This window comes from Antedon mediterranea, chromosome 7 (genome assembly GCF_964355755.1).
Source record: "Antedon mediterranea chromosome 7, ecAntMedi1.1, whole genome shotgun sequence".
Lineage (NCBI taxonomy): Eukaryota > Metazoa > Echinodermata > Crinoidea > Comatulida > Antedonidae > Antedon > Antedon mediterranea.
This window is the reverse complement of record NC_092676.1, coordinates 28,158,240-28,179,045: the sequence shown is the minus strand read 5'-3', so window position 1 is coordinate 28,179,045 and position 20,806 is coordinate 28,158,240. Positions and strand designations below refer to the sequence as shown.

Sequence of the window (20,806 nt, the reverse complement as noted above, 5' to 3'; positions counted from 1 at the left end):
AATCCGTTTATATTATATGCGGTACATTCTATTGATATACAGTAGGCCTATCATCCTTCAACTGATTACCATACGTCATAATTTAGCAACATTGCGCATGCTCGCAGCTTGAATATCTTCCTTCCAACAGTGAAGACCAAAGGTGTATTATTTCGATGGCATCTTGACTTGGAGCACTGGATCGCCAGGTGTGATACCAGATGGATCTGTTGTCAGTATCCGCTGCCTTCTCCTGTCTTCGTGCTGAAGGTAACTGAATTAAAATACGGTACTACTATTACTAAGTAATACATTCTATAGAAGTACCTCTATAGTTGTTTTTTTATTGTGTTCGGAGCAATCGGCGTCATGATCCTACTATAATGCTTGGTTATAAGAACAAGTGTGTCGTAAGGACTTTCAAAACCACGGGATGTGTTAACATAACAATAACGCGCTTAATCAAATTGCGCACACGCACAAATTATTCTGAAAATATAAAAATAAAATCATAATATATTTACCAGACAGATATAATCGGTATGAGACTAAAGCTACCACACATCCAAAACACAAACGTTGGCATTGTGTGTACGGTCGCTGAATAGATGTTGTTTAAAACAAGAGGCGAAATAAAACCACCGAGTGAATTGACCAATCCGAAGAACCCAAATACTGCACCTGCAATTAACGTAATTTGTATCAATCTTAAATTCAATCTCTCGGCAACTGCATAATACTGCAGTAACGTGTTCACTGGGTTAAGAGATTTTCCTCATAACGTTACCTTGTTCTTCTTGAGACGACTTTTTGGAAATTATGGAACGACACGGTGCTCCAAATAGCATCTTGAACATTCCGACTCCACCTCCTAAACGGTATCAAAATAACTCGAATTACAAGACAAGAAACTATAATTATTTTTGTTGTGTGTAAATGTAGCACTCATCATTATAACTTAAGCTGTAAGGTAAGTCGTGTTTTTAATCAAATACTTAGATTGGAACTTTTGACTACCAGAGAGACAATTAAACCAGAGAGTTCCATACTTACCTACAAAAGCTATTGTAGTTGTCTTGGCTACAGAACTCACCATATTGAATAAAATAGCCGATAACATGCTTAAATGAATCAGCCAATAGTCGTTTAACCATCTCTTTAAGAGAACCACAGATAAAAGCAATCCTGAAAAAATAATGATAGAAATAGCTGCTAAGGTTTTTCCTATCAGAAAACAAAAACAAAAGTTTTATAGTTTCTAAAAACGTTGTATTGCGGTGAGAATTGACTTTCTCCCCCCCCCCCCACCCCTAAATTAATCTGGTTGATCAGTGTCAGTAATCATGATTATTGATTGATTCTAAATACTTTGGTAATTATTTTATAATAGTTTTAATAGGCGGCCTACTGTATCATCCCGCGCACGGGATGTTTAGTTCTAGGCCTAACTAATGCAAGCTAAATAATAGTTTTTAAATCACTGTTTGTTGCCATCATCGTTTCACATAAATCTTTTTGTTTTTAGATATTCCCCGAATTGTTCTTACCAATTGTGGAAGCCAATGCAAGTGCAGCAGTGTAGTATGAAACCATCAGGTAAGAGAAACAAAATGGTTCTGCTAGAAAATGAAGAGTTAGCAACGCCATCACAGAAGTAAAAACTGTTGCAATAAAGAAAACAACACTTATAACAACAAACGTCTTCTTGTATTCCAAATCCTTTTCTGTCCATATTGCTGAGATTCCAACTAGCTGTTTCTTTATACTCTCTTTAAATCTGATCTTTGCGACGATAGTTTCACGGAGTAAATACGGTATTGTAGTATAAATAATTGATATAAACGTAAAACTTAAGGCGACCGAGTACGCAATCTCAAAACTAAATTGATCTACAAGAAATCCGCCACTGAACTGACCACAACTAAGCGACACCAGGAACACAAACTCGCAGGCAATAATTCTTGTGGTTCTGTTTTCGGTCGTAGTTACGTCTGATATGTACGTAAAACACGCAGCCGTGAGAAGTGACGTGCCGCCACTCATTCCTCTTAACATTTCCGACGCAATTAGAATCTCTAATGGAAGATTTAAAGCAGCAACAATTGTCCAACTAATCAAATTAAGTAGAGTTCCGACAGACGTTATTAATATAGCTGGTTTCCGACCAACAGAGTCGCTCCAAGACCCGAGTACCAATGTCATGAACACAGACGGTAGTGTATAGGCAATTGTTATGTACATTACCCAGTTTGAAGCCTCTGCTTCGATATCGGCTTGCAATTTGTTTTCTGGACTGGATGCATTCAGTGAACAAGTTCCATTTTCATCATTATTGTTTGGTAAGGTATAATTATGCACGTCAGCGATTCTTCCTTGGATGAACTCAGACTGTAAGCCATAGTAGATACCATCTCCCAGCATAAAGAAGCAAATAATTGGTTCTATTGTTATCAAACGTGCATTTTTTTTGTCTGCTGCATTCAAAGGCTGATACCCGACATTTTCAGTTGCCATGTGGATGAAGAACTACTCGTTCTCTTTCATAAACCTAATACAAAAATAGTAACAATGATAGGCCTAGTTATCAACCTGAGTACGATCGTAAAAGTAGGGCCTATATCATTACTATACCTGATGAAAGGTGGTAGTACACTGGAATACCAATTCAAACAGTGTAAACTTGATATGTTTACCTTATTGCATGGCCCTGACAAACGACACAAACTTTGTACTTTTTGCAAATATCTATAAATAGTATTTACTATCATATTTAGGCCACTTAACTTGTCTCTTAGCTATATAGGGCCACGAATACGAATAGAACTTTATTGCAATCAAACGAAAGATTAAAGTTTAACAAAAGCGTTTCACTCAGAAAAATAAAATGCCTACACCAAATACATCGTCCTACAAATACAATAATTATATATATCAAGGTATAATGCCGTGAATATTACAGTAGCATAAATACTTGATCTACCAGCAATGCCGAGATACGCCTACTTAACTGGCAAGGACTCGCATCATCCGCTGGCTTTCAGTTTGAAGTTTTGACGCCGGCGAATATTCATCGTATACTAATTAATAACGAACACCAAAATAATCTAATAATAATGGACAATTGATAGTACAAATTATATACCTACCTAAGTACCGGTAGTAAGTATAATGCTTGTGGATTTTAATACTATCTTAATATAAACAGCAGTTTCGGTATATTGACCTTGTACCGGACTTAACTGGTACGGTCAGTATTTTGATTGACTTCTTCTAATACTCAGTAAGATTGGAAATTAAGTCAATCAATGAGTTAAAAAAAAACACTTTAAGAATAAGTATATCACAAACAAGTTGTCATGAGTTCATAGGCTGATCGGAATTATTTGTATATTATACTATAATTCTTCAAGTTATATCGTGTAGAGGTTGACACTTCTTAATTGACTTCTGCCGTTTGAGATGCTTTCTCTTGATGGAACGATCTTAGAGGCAAGCCTATTGGTTCATATTATATTGTACTCGTGCTATAATACATGGTATAATGTTTGATAACATGAACAAAAGTATGAAAATCATTGTATAGAAAGATGTTTAATATAATATTATGAATAGAGAATAGAATTTGTTTTGATGTTCTCAAGAAATGTAATATTTAACAACACAGTAACATATAAATAAATATCACAATTATATTCAATGAATTGCTCTCATTTTATATAGGCCTAAATGAATTTTAGTTGTTTTATTTTATTCGGTCACAAAGTGTGACAAAGAGTTCAAACACTTCTGTCGCCGAGGTATGTCACTCAAATAATGCGAGATATTTGTTGTCATTGTGTTTTATTTACGTTCATATGAATTTATGAATTTTGTTTCTAATCCTTCTGTCCACCAAGGTCAGCTGTTCTTCATATATTAATTTAGTAATAGGCTACCTAATAGTGTACTTATTTCCGTAATGCTTTTCACTTTAGGTGCAGTGTACGGATACCTAAAGTTTTACAGAATCTCGGAATATTTCTTTGTGCGTTCGTTTTGAACAACATTTATTCGACCGGTAAACCGTAAGCCTGCTTCTTTGTTTTCTGGCGTTGTGGTTACCACTCCTTGCCTCTGCTGACGTACAATTGGGTAAGTTCTGTTTAGGCCTATATATAATTATATATACTATCATTTAATTTGTGTGTGATACTTTTAAGGGAAAACATTTGTTAAAGCTTATATATTTTAGTTTAATTGTTCAGTTCAATGACACCAGTTATTCAGATACGAATTATGATAATCGGTTAAAATCAGGGAAGAAAATTACAATAATTTACGATAATTTAACTCTTCCCTGGGTAAAATCATATGGTGTTATTTTGTATTTATTCGGGTATTTGTAATATAAAATCAGAATTTAAATAGTATGGCACGAATTATGTGCTGTATGTAAGTGTTACTTATTTCCAGTTTTTTTTGATATAGCACAAAGACAACAAAATAAGTTTACAGAGTTATAACGATATATTTTAAGCTCTTTTTACACTATTAAACTTTGTGCGACAAAGACAATGTGATGTGCCCATATATGGACAGGATGATGTCATATCACTACCACATTTGTGCTGCATATCACACTTGTTTGTCAAACTAGTTTGATAAAGCTTTATATGGTATATATTATCTTCAAAGATTTTTGTACGAATGCCCTGAGACCAGGCATAATACCGGTGGTATCGCATAGACTTTGAACTCCACAAAATTGCCAAAAGTCTATGTGGAAGACATCTGCTTAGAGGTGACGTGGTTAAGCACTGGATCACCAGGTGTGGTATCTGGTGGATCTATTGTCAGCATCTGCTGCCTTTTCCTGTCTTCGTACTGAAGATAACTAAAAAAAACCAGTGCATGACGTAATGATTGTATCAACCAGTATAAACCTACACAAGTAATGTTATTCGGAGTAATCGACTCTAGGCCTAATGGCATGCTCGGTTATAAGAACAAGTGTGACATAAGGGCTTTCTTCAACACCACGTGATGGATTGAAATGACGTATTTACACGCGCGCGCGTATTTATATTATATGCACGGTCTGTTTAATTTGAAGTGCTTGTATTTTCATGTTCGGTTTCTATTGAATTGAATTTTTTTTTAGCGTCGTGCGTCGTAAAACATAGTATTTATATTTACCAGACTGATATAATTGGTATAATACTAAAGCTGCCACACATCCAAAAAACAAACGTTGGCATTGTGTGTACGGTCGCTGAGTAGATGTTGTTTAGAATAAGAGGCGAGATGAAGGCAGCTAGTGAATCCACCATTCCTAAGAACCCGAAGACGGCACCTGGAAGTATTAGAATATTTGTGTTAATCTTCAATTCGATTGTTCGGTTGTAGGCCTATAGAAGAACGTGTTCACTGAGACGAAAGAGAGAGATATTCCCAATGACGTTACCTTGTTCTTCTTGAGACGACTTCTTGGAAATTATGGAACGACACGGTGGTCCAAACAACATTTTGAAAATTCCGAGTCCACCTCCTAAAACAGTATCAAAATGACTCGAATTACAAGACAAGTAACTATTACTAACCCTATTTTATGTAGACTGTATAGTTTATGCATATGAGAATAAATGTGGAACAACCCCACCAAAGAGAGAGAAAAAACTATAGCACTTCAAAAGTATCGTATGAAAATCACACTTTGTGGTCAGACAGAGAGTTCCATACTTACCTACAAAAGCTATCGTAGTTGTTTTTGCTATAGCACTCACGAAATTAGATAACATAGCCGACAACATGCTTAAATGAATCAGCCAATAATCGTTTAACCATCTCTTCAATAGCACCACACATAATAGTAATCCTGTCAGAAAAAAAAGAATGTCAAAGTAGTTCTTATTTGGTGCCAATTGACGTTCTCCCCACTCCCCACTTTTTTTTAAGATCCCGTTCGGTCAGTGTCAACTAGGATAATCAAGGTTTTAGGTTATAGATAGCGTTCTAATTACTTGTTTTAACTCGTGCAAAGAATGTTGAGATATAGGCATATACTTAAAATAAATAAGACAAATCCAAGTTATACGTTGCCCTAAGTTCTGTCTACACTATCAAACTTTATGTGACAACAAATGTGATGTGCACATATATGGACACGGTGTGATGTCATACCACTACCATATTTTGGCACATCACATTCAAACTGGTTTGACAGTGTAGGCAGAGCTTTAGCGTCATTAAATCTTCTTAGATATTCTCTGTTCTTACCAATTGTGGCAGCCAATGCAAGTGCAGCAGTGTAGAATGAAACCATCAGGTAAGAGAAACAAAATGGCTGAGCTAGAAAATGAAGAGTTAGCAATGACATCACAGTCGTAGATGCTATGCAGCTTATCGCAATAAAGAAACAGATATTTACAACAACAAACATTTTTTTATATTCCAAATCCTTTTCTGTCCATATTGCTGAGATTGCAACTAACTGTTTCTTTATACTCTCTTTAAAGTTGATCTTTGTTACGATAGTTTCACGGAGTAAATACGGTATTGTATTATATATAATTGATATAAACGTAAAACCAATGGCGACGGTGTACGCAATCGTGTAACTAAATTGATCAACGAGAAATCCGCCACCAAACTGACCACAGCTAAACGACATCAGAAACACAAACTCGCAGGCAATAATTCTTGTGGTTCTATTTTCGGTCGTAGTTACGTCTGATATGTACGTAAAACACGCAGCCAAAAAAAGAGAGGTGCCGCCGCTCATTCCTCTTAAAAATGCTGACGCAATAAGGATTTCTAATGGAAGATTTAAAGCAACAACAATTGTCCAAACAATCAAATTAAGTAGAGTTCCGACAGCCGTTATTAATATAGCCGGTTTCCGACCAACATAGTCGCTCCAAGACCCGAGTATCAATGTCATGAACACGGATGGAAACGTATAGGCAATTGTGATGTACATCACCCAGTTGGAAGCCTCTGCCTCGATATCAGCTTGTAACTTGCCTTCTGGACTGGATGCGTTCATTGAACATGTTCCATTTTCATTATTGTTTGGTAAGGTATAATTATGCACGTCAGCGATTCTTCCTTGGATGAACTCTGACTGTAAGCCATAGTAGATACCATCTCCCAGCATAAATAAGCAAAGAATTGGTTCTATTGTTATCAAACGTGCATTTTTTTTGCCTGCTGCATTCAAAGGTCGATATCCGAAAGATGATTTTGGATTGTCAGTTGTCATGATGATCATCCACTACTCGTTGAAATATTCTCCTAAGACAATTGATAATAAAAACAATTTTATTTCATTTCAAGCGAACGGTAATTTTTTTCTTCTTTGATAATGGTGTGCCCTTAGTAAAATTAAAGCCACATATTGAACACACTGGTGTTCACACATTGAACATACTGTTCCCCACTGTGTGGACACTGTGATTTCACTGTGTTTTACTAAAATATGAAGTAATATACTCCATGCTAAAATACAGTGCTCTACTTTTTGAAAACTCCGTTATTTAACTTATATGTGCTATTTTAAAAAACACATAGTTGTAGGCCTACTATGTGTTCTGACTATGGGGTTTTCTCTATGCATGGACACATATAGTACGTACAGTAGGCCTACATTAATATAGGCCTAACTGAGGAAGCTTTACTTACGGGCTTACGTCCAATTTCTAAGTTTTATATGGCACGGGTAGACGTCGAATAATATTAATATTATCTTCCGTTCGACCTAACTGCACATGAACAATGACACAACTTTGCCCTTTTGCTAACACAGATTATTTACTTGGCTGTATTATGACATTGACCTTAGTATACACCAAATGCATTGTACCATAAAAATATAATACTATACCAAGATAATATATATGATATATATGCCGTAAATAGTAGTATAGTACGACAATGGTAAATGACACTCAATTTAAAATTGCAGGCCTATATCGTACTAGCAATTATACTGTCTCTACCACATTTTATGTTATATAGGTAGCATACAGCAATGGTAACTTGATCAATTTAAAATGACAGGCCTATATCGTATATACCAGCAAATAATGTTTATACCTACCTGGCAATGCCCTAAAACATATGTCAAGAGCTGCAGTGTACATTACAAATAATATGGGCAGATTTTTGTTTTTACTGTTAAATTATTTGTACCTATCGTATCTTCCGTTAAGTATAGGAAAACTAATATAGCTACTTCATAATATTATTTGTAAACAATTGTAATTGTCCTTGCACGTTTCCGGTCAGTGTTTAGTGAATTAATTTCTTCGCAGGCTACTGAACAGGAAATTAGGTTATTAATCAGTATGATAAATTTATGAGTCAAAAACTATAACTATTTTAAACTTTAGTAGTATATATTATGTACCTCAAACGTTAGAATCTGTACTGTCAACTTCAATAGGTCGTTGTTATGTCTAGCTATGGTGCCAGTAGGCAAGATGATACATTTGTTTATCAGTATACACTTCCTATGTTATCAGTTGGTTTACAAATACCACCTGTAACTATACCAATTTGTATGAGTCATATAGATAGTAGAATTGTGAATAAAAGAGTTGTTAAAAAGTAGTCGAAGTGAATACATCTATCTTTGAGTCAGCTTTACAATACTTTACATTATATATAATCCGCTGCAGGCCTACATGAACTAATCTTGAAAACCCTATGAAATGAATGAACAAAAACCTGAATAGCCGCTTGTACAGGACGGTACGACGTGAAATATTGGTTTTATTATTGCGCCCCCTATAATTTTGCTTAACTTAACCCACGATTTATCTCATGAATCATTCATGATTTCTGTCTTAGACGTCGAGTAATAGAAATTTCGCGCCCGCTACTACTCGATCTCCAGATTATTACTGCTTTGATATCTATCCCATGATTCGATTATAAAGTTGACTTCTTCATAGGCTATACTGACGTTTAAGATACTTCTTTGCAACTGCGTTTGAGTACGGTATCTATGGCTACAATAAAAAAGATAGACGAAACGCATATTGGTTCACATAGGCCTACATGAAATTGTAGTGTATTAACGATATGGATACATATATTGTTTGCATATGGATGCAGCTACTGAAACCACTTAATTGTATCCAATTGTGTTTTTTCTTATCAATATCAATCAATAATAAATTTATTTCTCAAATAAGAAAAAAATAAAGTTATTATTTTCTAAAATAATAGATAATAAATGAGAAAAGGGGTACATCACTGGAAGCTTAAGCTTTAAAATGTGGGGTCCAGGCAACATTTCGTTGATTTAATACTAAACTAAAAAAAGTTAAGAATTGTTATGGAAAGTTTTACCATTATAACATTTGAAAAAGACAACTTTTAAAACTGTATTGCACATGGCAACTGTAGTCCTTTTGTCTCCTCTTTTCTTTTATCGTGTTTTTTTTTAATGAGATTTTTTGTTGCGTTGGTTTATACCAATAATGTCTTGTGGGATGACAAGGTTATTGTATAAAAGACCATTTTAAATATATATTAAGATTATAAGGTCAACCCCTCTCATAATAACATTTATAACTACAATATGAATAATCGATATTTTGTCTACCGTTTTATTAAAAAACATCGAACTTAAGCTTACAACTTAAAAGCGAAATTAAGTAGTCTGAGATTTTAATTGATTCACCTCATTGCGTACTGTTCTTTATAAATATTTCTTAAGAAAGTGACTTAGATTTAGTGGAGCAAAGTATTTGGTCGAGTACTCTGTATTTTTGAAAACATAATGTTATCCACTATGTTTTGCGTTTTCATCCAAGGTAAGTGAGTTACATTGTTATTTTTAACGGAGTATATAACCAGGGAAAAGTAAAATTACACTCTTCCCTGATATAACAACAATTTTCCATATCACGGTCCTACATTATGCAATACCATACAAATGTAAATACTTTAAAATTAAATGTATATACTTTTATATTGTAGGCCTAAGTTATGTTTCTGCCTACTACTATTGTTCTTTTCTTTTATTTTGTGATTTTTAAATTAGTACGGGACCATATCACGGTGCTAAATTATGCAATACCATGCAAATGTATATACTTTTATATTGTAGGCCTAGTTTATGTTTCTGCATGCCTACTGATTTGTTTTCTTTTATTGTGTTATTTTTAATTAGGCCTTTTATGTTAACCATGGCGCTGGTTTGAGGTGATACAAGCTTTTCCGTGTTGAAATAAATTGGGGTTTTTTTTATGTTGTTAATTGATTATTACTTGTTTTATCTAATAATTTGCCAGATTAGTATCTAATTATATATTTTGAGTATTCATCACTAAATCTCTCACTAGAGACGCAACGCAAGGATGTACGCACAACGCAAGGATGTACGCGCAACGCAAGCTAGTTGACCAATGACAAGCCATTATTCGAATAATCAATCGCTTGTCATTGGTCGCTAGAGAGAACCAAGCTTAATACAGTTTAGCTTCCTGCAATCATGTTTCAAACAGTTTAAAGTGTAAAAAACGAATACATTTTGTGAAGTAATTTTGCTAATTATTTTGTCAATTTATCTCATTGTTTTCTGTAGTTATCAACATTTGTCTGTTTACCCATGCAAGTAGGCCTACATGTGATCAAGGCTGGAGCCTAATTGACGGCCAATGCTTCAAGTCCATAACCAGTAGATACAGTAAGTGTTACTCTGAAGTATCACTAAAGCTCTGTCTACACTATCAAACCTTTTTTCTCTTTTGTTGCGCAATTATTATTATTTACATTCATATTATCTCAACTATCAAACTTTATGTGCCCATGATGTTACCATATATGGACATGATGATGTCATATCACTACCATATTTGGGCATATCACTACCATATTGGGCACATCACACTTTTTTTAGTGTAGACAGAGCTTTAGGCAGATTTAGACACAATTATTTAGTAACTATAGTAATCTAATGCTTTAAGTTTTATTTCCACATTTATATATTTAGTTTTATAACATCTAGGCTAAATAAATGTTTATGAATAATTGATCGCTGGACCACTGATTTGTAACCAATGATGATTACTGATGTTCACCGTTGATCTACGGCGATTTCATTCCTTTTACTTTATATTTGCCTCCTAGACTCTCTTATTTTTGTTTCACTATTTGTAATGTATTGTATATTTTATAGACTAATATGAAATGTCCGCAAATTCGTTGAAGCGATCTCTATTTCGATAAACGTGCGAGAGCATCTTCTTGTCTTTGTCGTTAATCGAACATTGAGGAGTTTTGATTGGATGCGCCATGCATGCCACCACTCCAAATGAGATGAATATTCGATTCGCGCGAATAACTATAACTATATCAAAATAAACTTTATATTGCAGACTATTACGAATCTTACAAAATGTGTCTGCGTGAAGGTGGAACACTTGCGGGCATAAATGATGTTCGTGCCAATGCCGTGTCTAATATAATACCAAACAACGCCTGGATAGGGTACAGAAAAGAAACAACAACCGCCGGTGGTTTAGCTGTAATTCACTTATTTACATTATTTTGATTAGCACATATAATATAGACTTATTAGTAAAATAATTTGTCCATATTCAGCATGACGGTGGAATAAATGTTTAGGCCTAATGAAGCCATATAATATAGGGTTTCACTGACTGTATATGGTCTGTTTGATTCGGTGGGTTTTGATGTATCGTACCGAATGTTTATATATATTTATGAAGCCATGGGATATTGGGGCTGTTTGGCAGCTTTGGTAGGTCTTGATGTACCGAATCAAATAAGCTGGCACCACAAAATATATATTTAAATGACAGTTACTATTCATAAATGCAATTAATTAGGCCTATACAACACTTAATATATCTAAATTAATTCATTAAAAATAAGGGCGTTTTGTTCATTTGTATCGACCATTTATCTTATTAGCTTTTCCGTGACATTTATTTTAGGTTAAGACGTATGTTTGGTACTCTGATCCCGGAGGGAAGCCTCTGGAATTTGTAGATGGTGATCTTGGACTAGGTAAGTCACCAGATTGTTTGAACAATGCGCGAGGCATTGAATATAGGTATGGTAGAAGTAAGAAGGTCTTTTGAGATTTCTACAGGGTCTCATCGTAAAAAAATTACACTAAAACTACATTGATGTTCCAGAAATATTTACTTTTACTATTATGATAATTAGATCTTATTTTGAGGCGGAAATGAGGTGTTTGATAAACAAAAACGAATTTTGTTTTTTGTAGATTGCGTTCTATTTCTTAAAGCTGATTTACTTATGGAGTCGAAGGACTGTTCTTATATAGCCTATGGAATCTGTCAAATCACTCTACGTAAGCATCCCTTCTCGATATTCTACACATCTTGTTTTGGTTTATTTTGTACATTGGTGTTTGCAATATTTGTATGTAAAAACCTCTTTATTGACTTGTATAAAAATAATACTTATAGTCTTATAGTTTCTCAATTCATATTATTTGACTTTGGTAGCCTCGACCTACTTGGTTTACTAAAACTAAAACTCCGTCGCTTCTACGACGGATCGCATTGTTGATAATTCCCTTTCGTTATTTTAGACTAAATACTACTATTTCCCCTGTCCATCTCACACAAACCATGAAGTATATAGCGATAAACCTATAATATTAATTATTTAAATTACTGTACATACAGCAGCAGAAACACCAACACCGCATGTGATCACAACTCAGTTAGATATAACATCTATGTGGACTACTACTACCGAGGAGGACGAAGTGGACACCGAGGAGGACGCAATGACCACTGAAGAACACACAACAACGAATGACGTCGGCACAACTAAAGATACAATGTTAACCACTGCCACCGAGGAGGACGCAGTGGTTGGAGAATGCATAAATCACACGACGACAAGTGACCCAACAACGCCTGCTGACGACGTCGTTACATCTCAAGATACAACATCTGTTTTGACTACTACCGAGGACGCAATGACCACAGAACACACAACCACGCATGTCAAAACTCAAGACAAAACATCAACTATCGCAGATGGCCCAAAAACATTTGCAACAGGTATGCTGTCACTTTTATGTTTATTCTTCTGATATAGAAATCGATATAATACAAAACAATGTACATTGCATATGCAAGTCATTCATTCATTCATTTTTATTTCTAAATACCATGGTGACACAATATATCCTTAGCAAAAAAAGAAAAAAAAATCTTAGTCTAAGAGCTTACAGGCCTAGAACAAAAATGTATATATATAAAAAGTCAAGTTATTGTTCGTATATTAATATACTATACATTTTTAGAAGTAGGCCTACATTATAAGTTTTAGTACAATTTTGTACACCAGGTCCATATGCGATACGTTCAACAAGCATTGGAATCTGCGTGCAAGGGCTACCTCAATCGACGTTCGTTGTACCATCTCATATCCACTGCGTCAAGATCTGCAAGCATCATAGCGTCAACACGGTGCAGGGATGCTCGTCTGTGAACATATACCCACGTGACGGACAAAAATGGATCTGCAGCTTGTTTGATGACACGCCGACTTCGACAAAAGTACACTCGGGGTGTTACCATTATAAATTAAGTACACTCGGGGTGTTACCATTATAAATTAAGTACACTCGGGGTGTTACCATTATAAATTGAGTACACTCGGGGTGTTACCATTATAAATTGAGTACACTCGGGGTGTTACCATTATAAATTAAGTACACTCGGGGTGTTACCATTATAAAGTAAGTACACTCGGGGTATTACCATTATAAATTAAGTACACTCGGGGTGTTACCATTATAAATTAAGTACACTCGGGGTGTTACCATTATAAATTGAGTACACTTTAAATTTAGTGCATTCGAGGTGTAATGATCGATCGTCTTTAATTGAATTTGTATTGTTTCGGTGCGATGACTTTATGGAGGATTCGACATCTGATGAAAGCTCTGTTGTATAGTTGTAGTAAGCAGTTAATAAACATTCAACAATAACATGTAGAACGTTGATATAAATGTTGCGTTACATCACGTATATTAGTTCTGAAAATAAATGTTGAGCTCAACAGTTCTTTCTTTCTTTCTTTCTTTATTTACCCATAAATATAAATTATAAACATTGTAATAATATACAAATAATAATAATTATATCAAGGGAAGGGCTAAAAAATAGTTAAAACTAATCAAGTTCAGCCCCTAAACATTGAAGTATAAATAGTTATATAAATAAATTAGGGCAACTTGTCTAAAATAAAATTAATATACATAAACATTTTTCTTTTTTTTTTTTAAATACACTTTCTCTCAAATATATACAATATAATTCTCTTATAAAATAAATAAATACTGTATCACTATACAAACAAATAGTATGTTTTCATTTCTTTTTTGAATTTGCTTTTTGTTAGAAACCTTAAATCATCTGGGATTTCATTCCAGAGCTTTGCACCAGAATACTTGATGGAATGTTGTCCTATGTTTGTTCTATATTTTGGTACATACAACTTTTCTCTAGTCTGAGACCTTGATGAATAACGAAAATTAATATACAAAAAATATTTAGGAGTTGTATCTGGAAATTTACCATGTAAACTATCATGAACAAATAAAGTAATTAAATACTGATGCTGCTGATAAATATTTAAAATTTTAAGTTCTTTGAATAATAATGATGTTGGTGCTAGTCTATCAGAATAAGTCAATGTGCGTATAATACGTTTTTGTGTTAAATATACTGGTTTTAAATGAGTTTTATAAGTGTTACCCCAAGCTTCTAATGCAAATGAAATATGAGGCAAAATAAAACAATTATATAAAAGCACCAAAATTGATTGGGGTACAACATATTTAAGTTTGTACAATAAACCAGCCTTAGAACTAATAATTTTATTAACCTTATTAGAATGCACTTTCCATGTAAGTCTATTATCTATATCTACCCCAATGTAAGTTGTAGCTTCAACTTCATCTAATTTTGATTCCTTGATGTATATATCCCCCTTTACTTCAATTATTGTATGCTGATTACAAAATATAATATAATTTGTCTTTTTAGAATTAATTGTCAACTTATTAACATCACACCAATCTACTATATGTTTCAGAACTATAGTATACGTGGTGTACCAGACACTTTATATCAACATTCGATTTCGCCATGCAAACCTTCAAACAATATAACATAATACAACGTATGTGCCTTCAATGCGTCCATATAATGAATAAGCATAATACTGTTTTTGAAAACTAGTTGTACAATGTTTTAAAAAACATTGTTTCTTTATTGCATATATAGAGGTTTTGCTAACTAATTACAATTGAAACGTGTGTATTAATCTTATGTTGTAATAATGAATAAACGCATTGAATGTGATTACCAGGGAAACTTGCAATATCTACTTGTGACATTACTTCAACACTATCTTTTATTTGATTTAATTAAACGTCAACTCTTTTTTTAGCGATAATTGTTGTTAACAATAAAATGAACAATCCACGTAATCTCAACATGGTTTGCTCAGGGTCAACGATAATAATAAACGGTTATTTTGATGTTATTATATCAAACAAAATTTAAGTGGTTTTCATATTATAATCTGTAGTGCCCTTTCTTTGTGATCTTTATAAAAAATAAATTAAAAATCGTGTTTAGTTTAGCAATGATTAAATAAAGTAAAATTACTAAAGAAAGAGTGACGTGATGAATAGCAAAATTGAGCTTGGTTCCCACTTGGACGCAAAGTGATGACGTAAGCGCTCCGGGAGCGAGTTGACCTATCACAAGCGACAGTTCGGATGATTCATCGTGTCGTGATTGGTCAAATTACTTGCGGTGCGCTTACGTCCTTGTTGGTTGCGTCCTAAATGGAAAACTAATGCTTGCCAACACTTGATGCTGTAGACTAATGCTAACAACATGATGCGCTGTCGACGGATTGTTGCGTTTCTTCTAAGTAAGTATCTACATTTTTTTAAAAGTTGTTATTTTGTGTAATCAAACTTTGTTCTTGATGTAAGTTGAAATTAGGTAGGCATAGAACCTGTACGAAAAAGCTGCACTGTTTTTCAGAAAGAAAGAAACGCTTACTAAACCACACATATTGATATCCATTCATTCATTCATTCATCTTTTATTTCGGAAAAAAAAATTAATTCTCCATGGCTCAAAAACAAAGGAAACAAAAAAATATAAATATATAAAAAAAAAACGTACGCCACATAGTCACGGGGTTAAAACAATACCTTCATCCATCTACGATGTAGATGGATGAAAGAAGAGCAAATTCATAAATACATTTTGTGACAATATTGTCTGACCATACCACGTCCTTACGTTGTAGCTCGTAGAACGAGCAGATGTGGTTTTCTACAAACATGGTGCTGGCACTGCATGACCTAGGTTTATTAAGGAGCGGGCGTAAGGCATTGTTGAAGCACATCTTTAGTGCTTCCATAGATTAAAATTTGCCCACAGAGAAGCACAGTATAAGTTATTACAATATGTTTTAAACAGAAAACACTTTCTAGAGCATTTTGAGAAAGTTCTACATAGTGTAGGCCTATTAGCTCTAAAGCGTGGTTCCCACTGGCGACGCAACACAAGGACGTAACGCAACGCAAGTGAATTGACCAATCACAAGCGATGGCTTATTCGCTTGTGATTGCTAACTGTCTATAACTTCGCTTGTCATTGGTTAAAACGCTTGCGTTGCATTTACGTCCTTGCGTTACGTTCTAGTGGGAACCAAGCTTTATTCACAATTAATGTAGTTAATTGTAAACCAGTATAAATTTAACTTGCGTTTCAAGACATAAACCACATATAAAGCTTGGTTCCCACTAGGACACAACGCAAGGGCGTAAGCCGCAAACATAAGGGAATTGACCAATCACAAGCGACAGTTTGAATGATCCATTGCTTTTGATTGGTCAATTCGCCTGCGTTGCGTCTTACGTCCTTGCGTTGTGTCCTAGTGGGAACCAAGCTTGACAGTACATTTTTAGCCAAACTTTTGTCACGTCTTCGAGAATAGCCATGGATGTGTAACTACCTTACCCGATTACCAGTGCTGTATCTCCACATGTACTACGATATTTTCCCAGTTTCGAAGGAATATTTCATAATACAGCATCTAATTTGTATCACATGTTTCCCTGTATCATGAACCCAGTATCGTTTCAGTTGTGGTCGTGATGTATAGATCGTCCGTGAATGCTGTGTCATGTGATTTGGACTGGACACCTGTCGACGGCAAATGTTTCAGAGTTTTCACAAACGAAAAAGGTAAGTTAACATGAACAACAATAACAATATTTCATTTCCATAATCAGTGTACATATAAAAAATAATAATAATCATAATAATAATAACAAACTATTTTTATACAAAAAATACAGTATAGTACACCTTAATGCAATGTATATGCTCTGTTCCACCATTTTTTTAAGTAGAATTGTTTTATTTGCAAATGTTCTTTTGGTCCATTCATTCGTTATGTTTTATTTCACAGCGTTTGTAAGCGCTGCAGGCGCATGTACTCAGGTAGGTGGGGTTGTCGCAGGAGTGAACCAAGAACGTGTAACAGCCATCTCAGCCACGATGTTACCAAATTACGCTTACATAGGATTGTTTAAGGTTGTAAGTCGCTATGATGGCTATAATTATCGCAATAAAGTCGATTTTCCACTAGGCGAATTTGTTCGCGCGAATCGAAAGCGCCAGTTTGTACGAATAATGCGTATTCATGTTTCCATCTTCCAAATCGTTCTCTACGCATGCGTATTAGCTGACGCCTTCGATTTGGGCGAACACATTCGCCTAGTGGAAAATCGGCTTAAATAATATGTACAGAGCGCTCTTCCTAATTCCTAATTTGTTAGTAAAGGAATCGAGTTAGGTTAGGATTGTATTTTAATATCCTTGATTTAAACATCATAGAGTATAGGCTACATAGCTGAGTATTAAATATTAGCTAATTTTTTACACGGGCGCGTTTGTTTTACCTGTGTTGTACGTTTTTGTTTGTAATAGGTTCATACCTATACTTGGCTGTCAGATCCAGGAGGAACGCAATTGACTTTCGTTGACGGAGATCTACACAAAGGTTAGAAATAAAATTTGAAATGGCGAAAAGCCATTTCACCATCAACAAAAAATTGATGAATTCAATGACTGCTTTACACATTTGTAATGTATTTATCTCTAATTCTACATTTCTAGATTGTGTATTACTCCTCAAAAATCAAAGAAGGATGGAGTCAGTTTCATGCAGTTTTGAGACGAGTTACATTTGCGAAAAGGGTGCGTTTTTTAAACTTTATCACTTAATAATGACTGTTCATATAATGTTATCCACCAGTGTGTTATTATTAATTAGTATTTTTCTACACCATACTACAGCAGTATCCGTAACTACAACGGTATCTTTAACTACGGCATTAACGACCACAACTACACCTGCTACAACTGCAGCTGCTACAACTGTACCTGCTACAACTGCAGCTGCTACAACTACACCTGCTAAAACTGCACCTACTAAAACTGCACTAGCTACAACAACATCTGCTACTACTTCACCTGCTACTACACTAGCTACAACTGCGTCTGCTACAACTGTACCTGCTACAACTGTACCTGCTACAATACCTGCGACAACTGTACCTGCTACAACTGCACCTGCTACAACTGCATCTGCTACAACTGTACCTGTTACAACTGTACCTGCTGCAACTGTACCTGCTACAACTACGTATGCTACAACACCTGCTACAACTGCGTATGCTACAACTGCGTATGCTACAACACCTGCTACAACTGCGTATGCTACAACTGCGTCTGCTACAACTGTACCTGCTACAACTGTATCTGCTACAACTGCACCTGCTACAACTGAACCTGTTACAACTGTACCTGCTACAACTGTACCTGCTACAACTGAGTATGCTACAACACCTGCTACAACTCCGTATGCTATAACTGTACATGTTACAACTGTACCTGCTACAATTGTACCTGCTACAACTGCATATGCTACAACTGTACCTGCTACAACAGCGTCTGCTACAACACCTGCTACAAATGCGTATGATACAACTGTACCTGCTATAACTGCGTCTGCTACAACTGTACCTGCTATAACTGCGTCTGCTACAACTGTACCTGCTAAAACTGTACCTGCTACAACTGCGTATGCTACAACTGTACCTGCTACAACTGCGTCTGCTACAACTGCGTCTGCTACAACAGCTGCTACAACTGCGTATGCTACAACACCTCCTACAACTGTGTCTGCTACTATACCTGCTACAAATGCGTATGCTACAACTGTACCTGCTATAACTACATATGCTACAACACCTGCTACCACTGTGTCTGCTACTATACCTGCTACAAATGCGTATGCTACAACTGTACCTGCTATAACTACATATGCTACAACACCTGCTACCACTGTGTCTGCTACTATACCTGCTACAAATGCGTATGCTACAACTGTACCTGCTATAACTACATATGCTACAACACCTGCTACCACTGTGTCTGCTACTATACCTGCTACAAATGCGTATGCTACAACTGTACCTGCTATAACTACATATGCTACAACACCTGCTACCACTGTGTCTGCTACTATACCTGCTACAAATGCGTATGCTACAACTGTACCTGCTATAACTACATATGCTACAACACCTGCTACCACTGTGTCTGCTACTATAGCTGCGACTAAACTACCTTCAACTTCGTCTGCTACTACTGCAACTGTTACAACTACACCTGCTACAACTAGGCCTATACCCACTACACGCGTTACACGTAGGTCACTATTTATACATTTTTTCATTACTTCTTTAATGTACATGGTTTAACTAGTGCAATGATTTGATTGGCAGATGGACTTACGCTTGGTTCCCGTTAGAACGCAACACAAGGGACGTAGAAGCAACACAAACTAGTTGACCAATGGCGAGTGGCAGTTCGATTAATCCATCGCGTCGTGATTGGTCAAATTTCTTGCGTTGCGTTTAAGTGGGAACCAAATTTAAATAAACTTGAATTATCATTATATTATTCTCTTTGCTGAAACACTAAAGTTATACTTTTATGTTTAATAGGGTCATACGCCATACGTTCAACCGCAATTGGAATCTGTGTGCAAGGGCTCCCTCAGTCGACGTTCGTTGTATCATCTCATGTATACTGCGTCAAATTATGTATGAAGACCATAGGATGTACGTCAGTTAATAGTTACCCGTATGTTAAACCGATGTTCATCTGCAACTTGTTTGATGGTACGCTAACTCCGACAAAAGAACACTCTGGCTGTTATCATTACAGTAGACATTCAATTGACAATGACAATGAATTAAAGAGTGACAACCAGTTGCCTCCGCTGGGGGCCGTAGCTCCAGCAAATTACTGAGTTAAATTGAGGTTTTGGGAAAGCAAAGAGCATGGTTAGCTGATGATGTTGGTCTTGAAACTATACAAATTATTAAATCTATATCATTTATATACATATGAACTTTTTTCTTACATTTCTAACGTCTTTAATTGCAATACGATAAACTAGGGATAATTTAGTTGTAAGTTGAATTTGAAACACCAACTCTTTTAACTAATTCAATAGATAGTCATTAAGGCAATTTACTGTAGCCACAACGGAAATTGTCCAGAAACTCAATCTTAATAATGTTTCAAAGATATTCAGGGTTGTAATAAGATTTTTAAAAGGAAATTAAAGGAAAAATTAATAGAAGTTGCGGATATTAACGTGTGTCATTTGTCCTTTAGCCATAGGCCTAATATTTTCAGGGAAGACAGGGAAGAGA

General features: G+C 35.2%; 4 protein-coding genes across 6 annotated transcripts; 2 read left to right on the top strand and 2 right to left on the bottom strand.

Annotated features, from left to right (window-relative positions):
• Positions 1 to 474: 474 nt before the first annotated feature.
• On the bottom strand, positions 475 to 2,493 carry LOC140055585 (lysosomal proton-coupled steroid conjugate and bile acid symporter SLC46A3-like). Its single transcript, XM_072100922.1, has 3 exons — positions 1,509 to 2,493; positions 1,033 to 1,203; positions 475 to 753 (listed from the first exon to the last, which is right to left on the bottom strand). The coding sequence occupies exons 1-3, from the start codon at positions 2,491 to 2,493 to the stop codon at positions 500 to 502; spliced, it is 1,410 nt and encodes a 469-aa protein (XP_071957023.1). The 3' UTR covers positions 475 to 499.
• A 1,137-nt stretch (positions 2,494 to 3,630) lies between these two features.
• LOC140054227 (proton-coupled folate transporter-like) lies at positions 3,631 to 8,406 on the bottom strand. Of its 2 annotated transcripts, none has more exons than XM_072099143.1 (6): positions 8,366 to 8,406; positions 6,235 to 7,251; positions 5,702 to 5,833; positions 5,423 to 5,506; positions 5,155 to 5,311; positions 3,631 to 4,852 (listed from the first exon to the last, which is right to left on the bottom strand). In XM_072099143.1, the coding sequence occupies exons 2-6, from the start codon at positions 7,226 to 7,228 to the stop codon at positions 4,735 to 4,737; spliced, it is 1,485 nt and encodes a 494-aa protein (XP_071955244.1). In that variant the 5' UTR covers positions 7,229 to 7,251; positions 8,366 to 8,406; the 3' UTR covers positions 3,631 to 4,734. The 2 variants fall into 2 exon arrangements, with proteins under 2 accessions (XP_071955244.1, XP_071955245.1); XM_072099144.1 differs by lacking the exon at positions 8,366 to 8,406 and adding an exon at positions 7,639 to 7,668.
• A 1,301-nt stretch (positions 8,407 to 9,707) lies between these two features.
• Positions 9,708 to 13,861, top strand: LOC140055080 (uncharacterized). 2 transcript variants are annotated; one of them, XM_072100280.1, is made up of 7 exons: positions 9,708 to 9,779; positions 10,553 to 10,654; positions 11,346 to 11,494; positions 11,928 to 12,000; positions 12,224 to 12,310; positions 12,654 to 13,034; positions 13,324 to 13,861. In XM_072100280.1, the coding sequence occupies exons 1-7, from the start codon at positions 9,746 to 9,748 to the stop codon at positions 13,590 to 13,592; spliced, it is 1,095 nt and encodes a 364-aa protein (XP_071956381.1). In that variant the 5' UTR covers positions 9,708 to 9,745; the 3' UTR covers positions 13,593 to 13,861. The 2 variants fall into 2 exon arrangements, with proteins under 2 accessions (XP_071956381.1, XP_071956380.1); XM_072100279.1 differs by having other exon boundaries at positions 12,651 to 13,034.
• Positions 13,862 to 18,304: 4,443 nt separating this feature from the next.
• Positions 18,305 to 20,542, top strand: LOC140055584 (uncharacterized). Its single transcript, XM_072100921.1, has 2 exons — positions 18,305 to 19,790; positions 20,090 to 20,542. Exons 1-2 carry the CDS (start codon positions 18,305 to 18,307, stop codon positions 20,395 to 20,397), a joined length of 1,794 nt encoding a protein of 597 aa, XP_071957022.1. The 3' UTR covers positions 20,398 to 20,542.
• Positions 20,543 to 20,806: the final 264 nt, after the last annotated feature.

What these genes read in the sequence shown, in the direction of transcription:
- LOC140055080 (XM_072100279.1), top strand. Translation starts at nt 9,746, where the DNA reads ATGTTATCCACTATGTTTTGCGTTTTCATCCAAG. An exon ending in CAACCGCCGGTGGTTTAGCT is followed by an intron (nt 11,495 to 11,927) that starts GTAATTCACTTA and finishes CATTTATTTTAG; the next exon opens with GTTAAGACGTATGTTTGGTA. An exon ending in AGATGGTGATCTTGGACTAG is followed by an intron (nt 12,001 to 12,223) that starts GTAAGTCACCAG and finishes TGTTTTTTGTAG; the next exon opens with ATTGCGTTCTATTTCTTAAA.
- LOC140054227 (XM_072099143.1), bottom strand. Translation starts at nt 7,228, where the DNA reads ATGATCATCATGACAACTGACAATCCAAAATCATCTTTCGGATATCGA. An exon ending in TGCATTGGCTGCCACAATTG is followed by an intron (nt 5,834 to 6,234) that starts GTAAGAACAGAG and finishes TTTTTCTGACAG; the next exon opens with GATTACTATTATGTGTGGTG. An exon ending in AACTACGATAGCTTTTGTAG is followed by an intron (nt 5,507 to 5,701) that starts GTAAGTATGGAA and finishes ATACTGTTTTAG; the next exon opens with GAGGTGGACTCGGAATTTTC.
- LOC140055585 (XM_072100922.1), bottom strand. Translation starts at nt 2,493, where the DNA reads ATGGCAACTGAAAATGTCGGGTATCAGCCTTTGAATGCAGCAGACAAA. An exon ending in TGGTAAGAACAATTCGGGGA is followed by an intron (nt 1,204 to 1,508) that starts ATATCTAAAAAC and finishes GTTTTCTGATAG; the next exon opens with GAAAAACCTTAGCAGCTATT. An exon ending in AACTACAATAGCTTTTGTAG is followed by an intron (nt 754 to 1,032) that starts GTAAGTATGGAA and finishes TAACGTTATGAG; the next exon opens with GAAAATCTCTTAACCCAGTG.
- LOC140055584 (XM_072100921.1), top strand. Translation starts at nt 18,305, where the DNA reads ATGACTGTTCATATAATGTTATCCACCAGTGTGTTATTATTAATTAGT. An exon ending in ACCCACTACACGCGTTACAC is followed by an intron (nt 19,791 to 20,089) that starts GTAGGTCACTAT and finishes TATGTTTAATAG; the next exon opens with GGTCATACGCCATACGTTCA.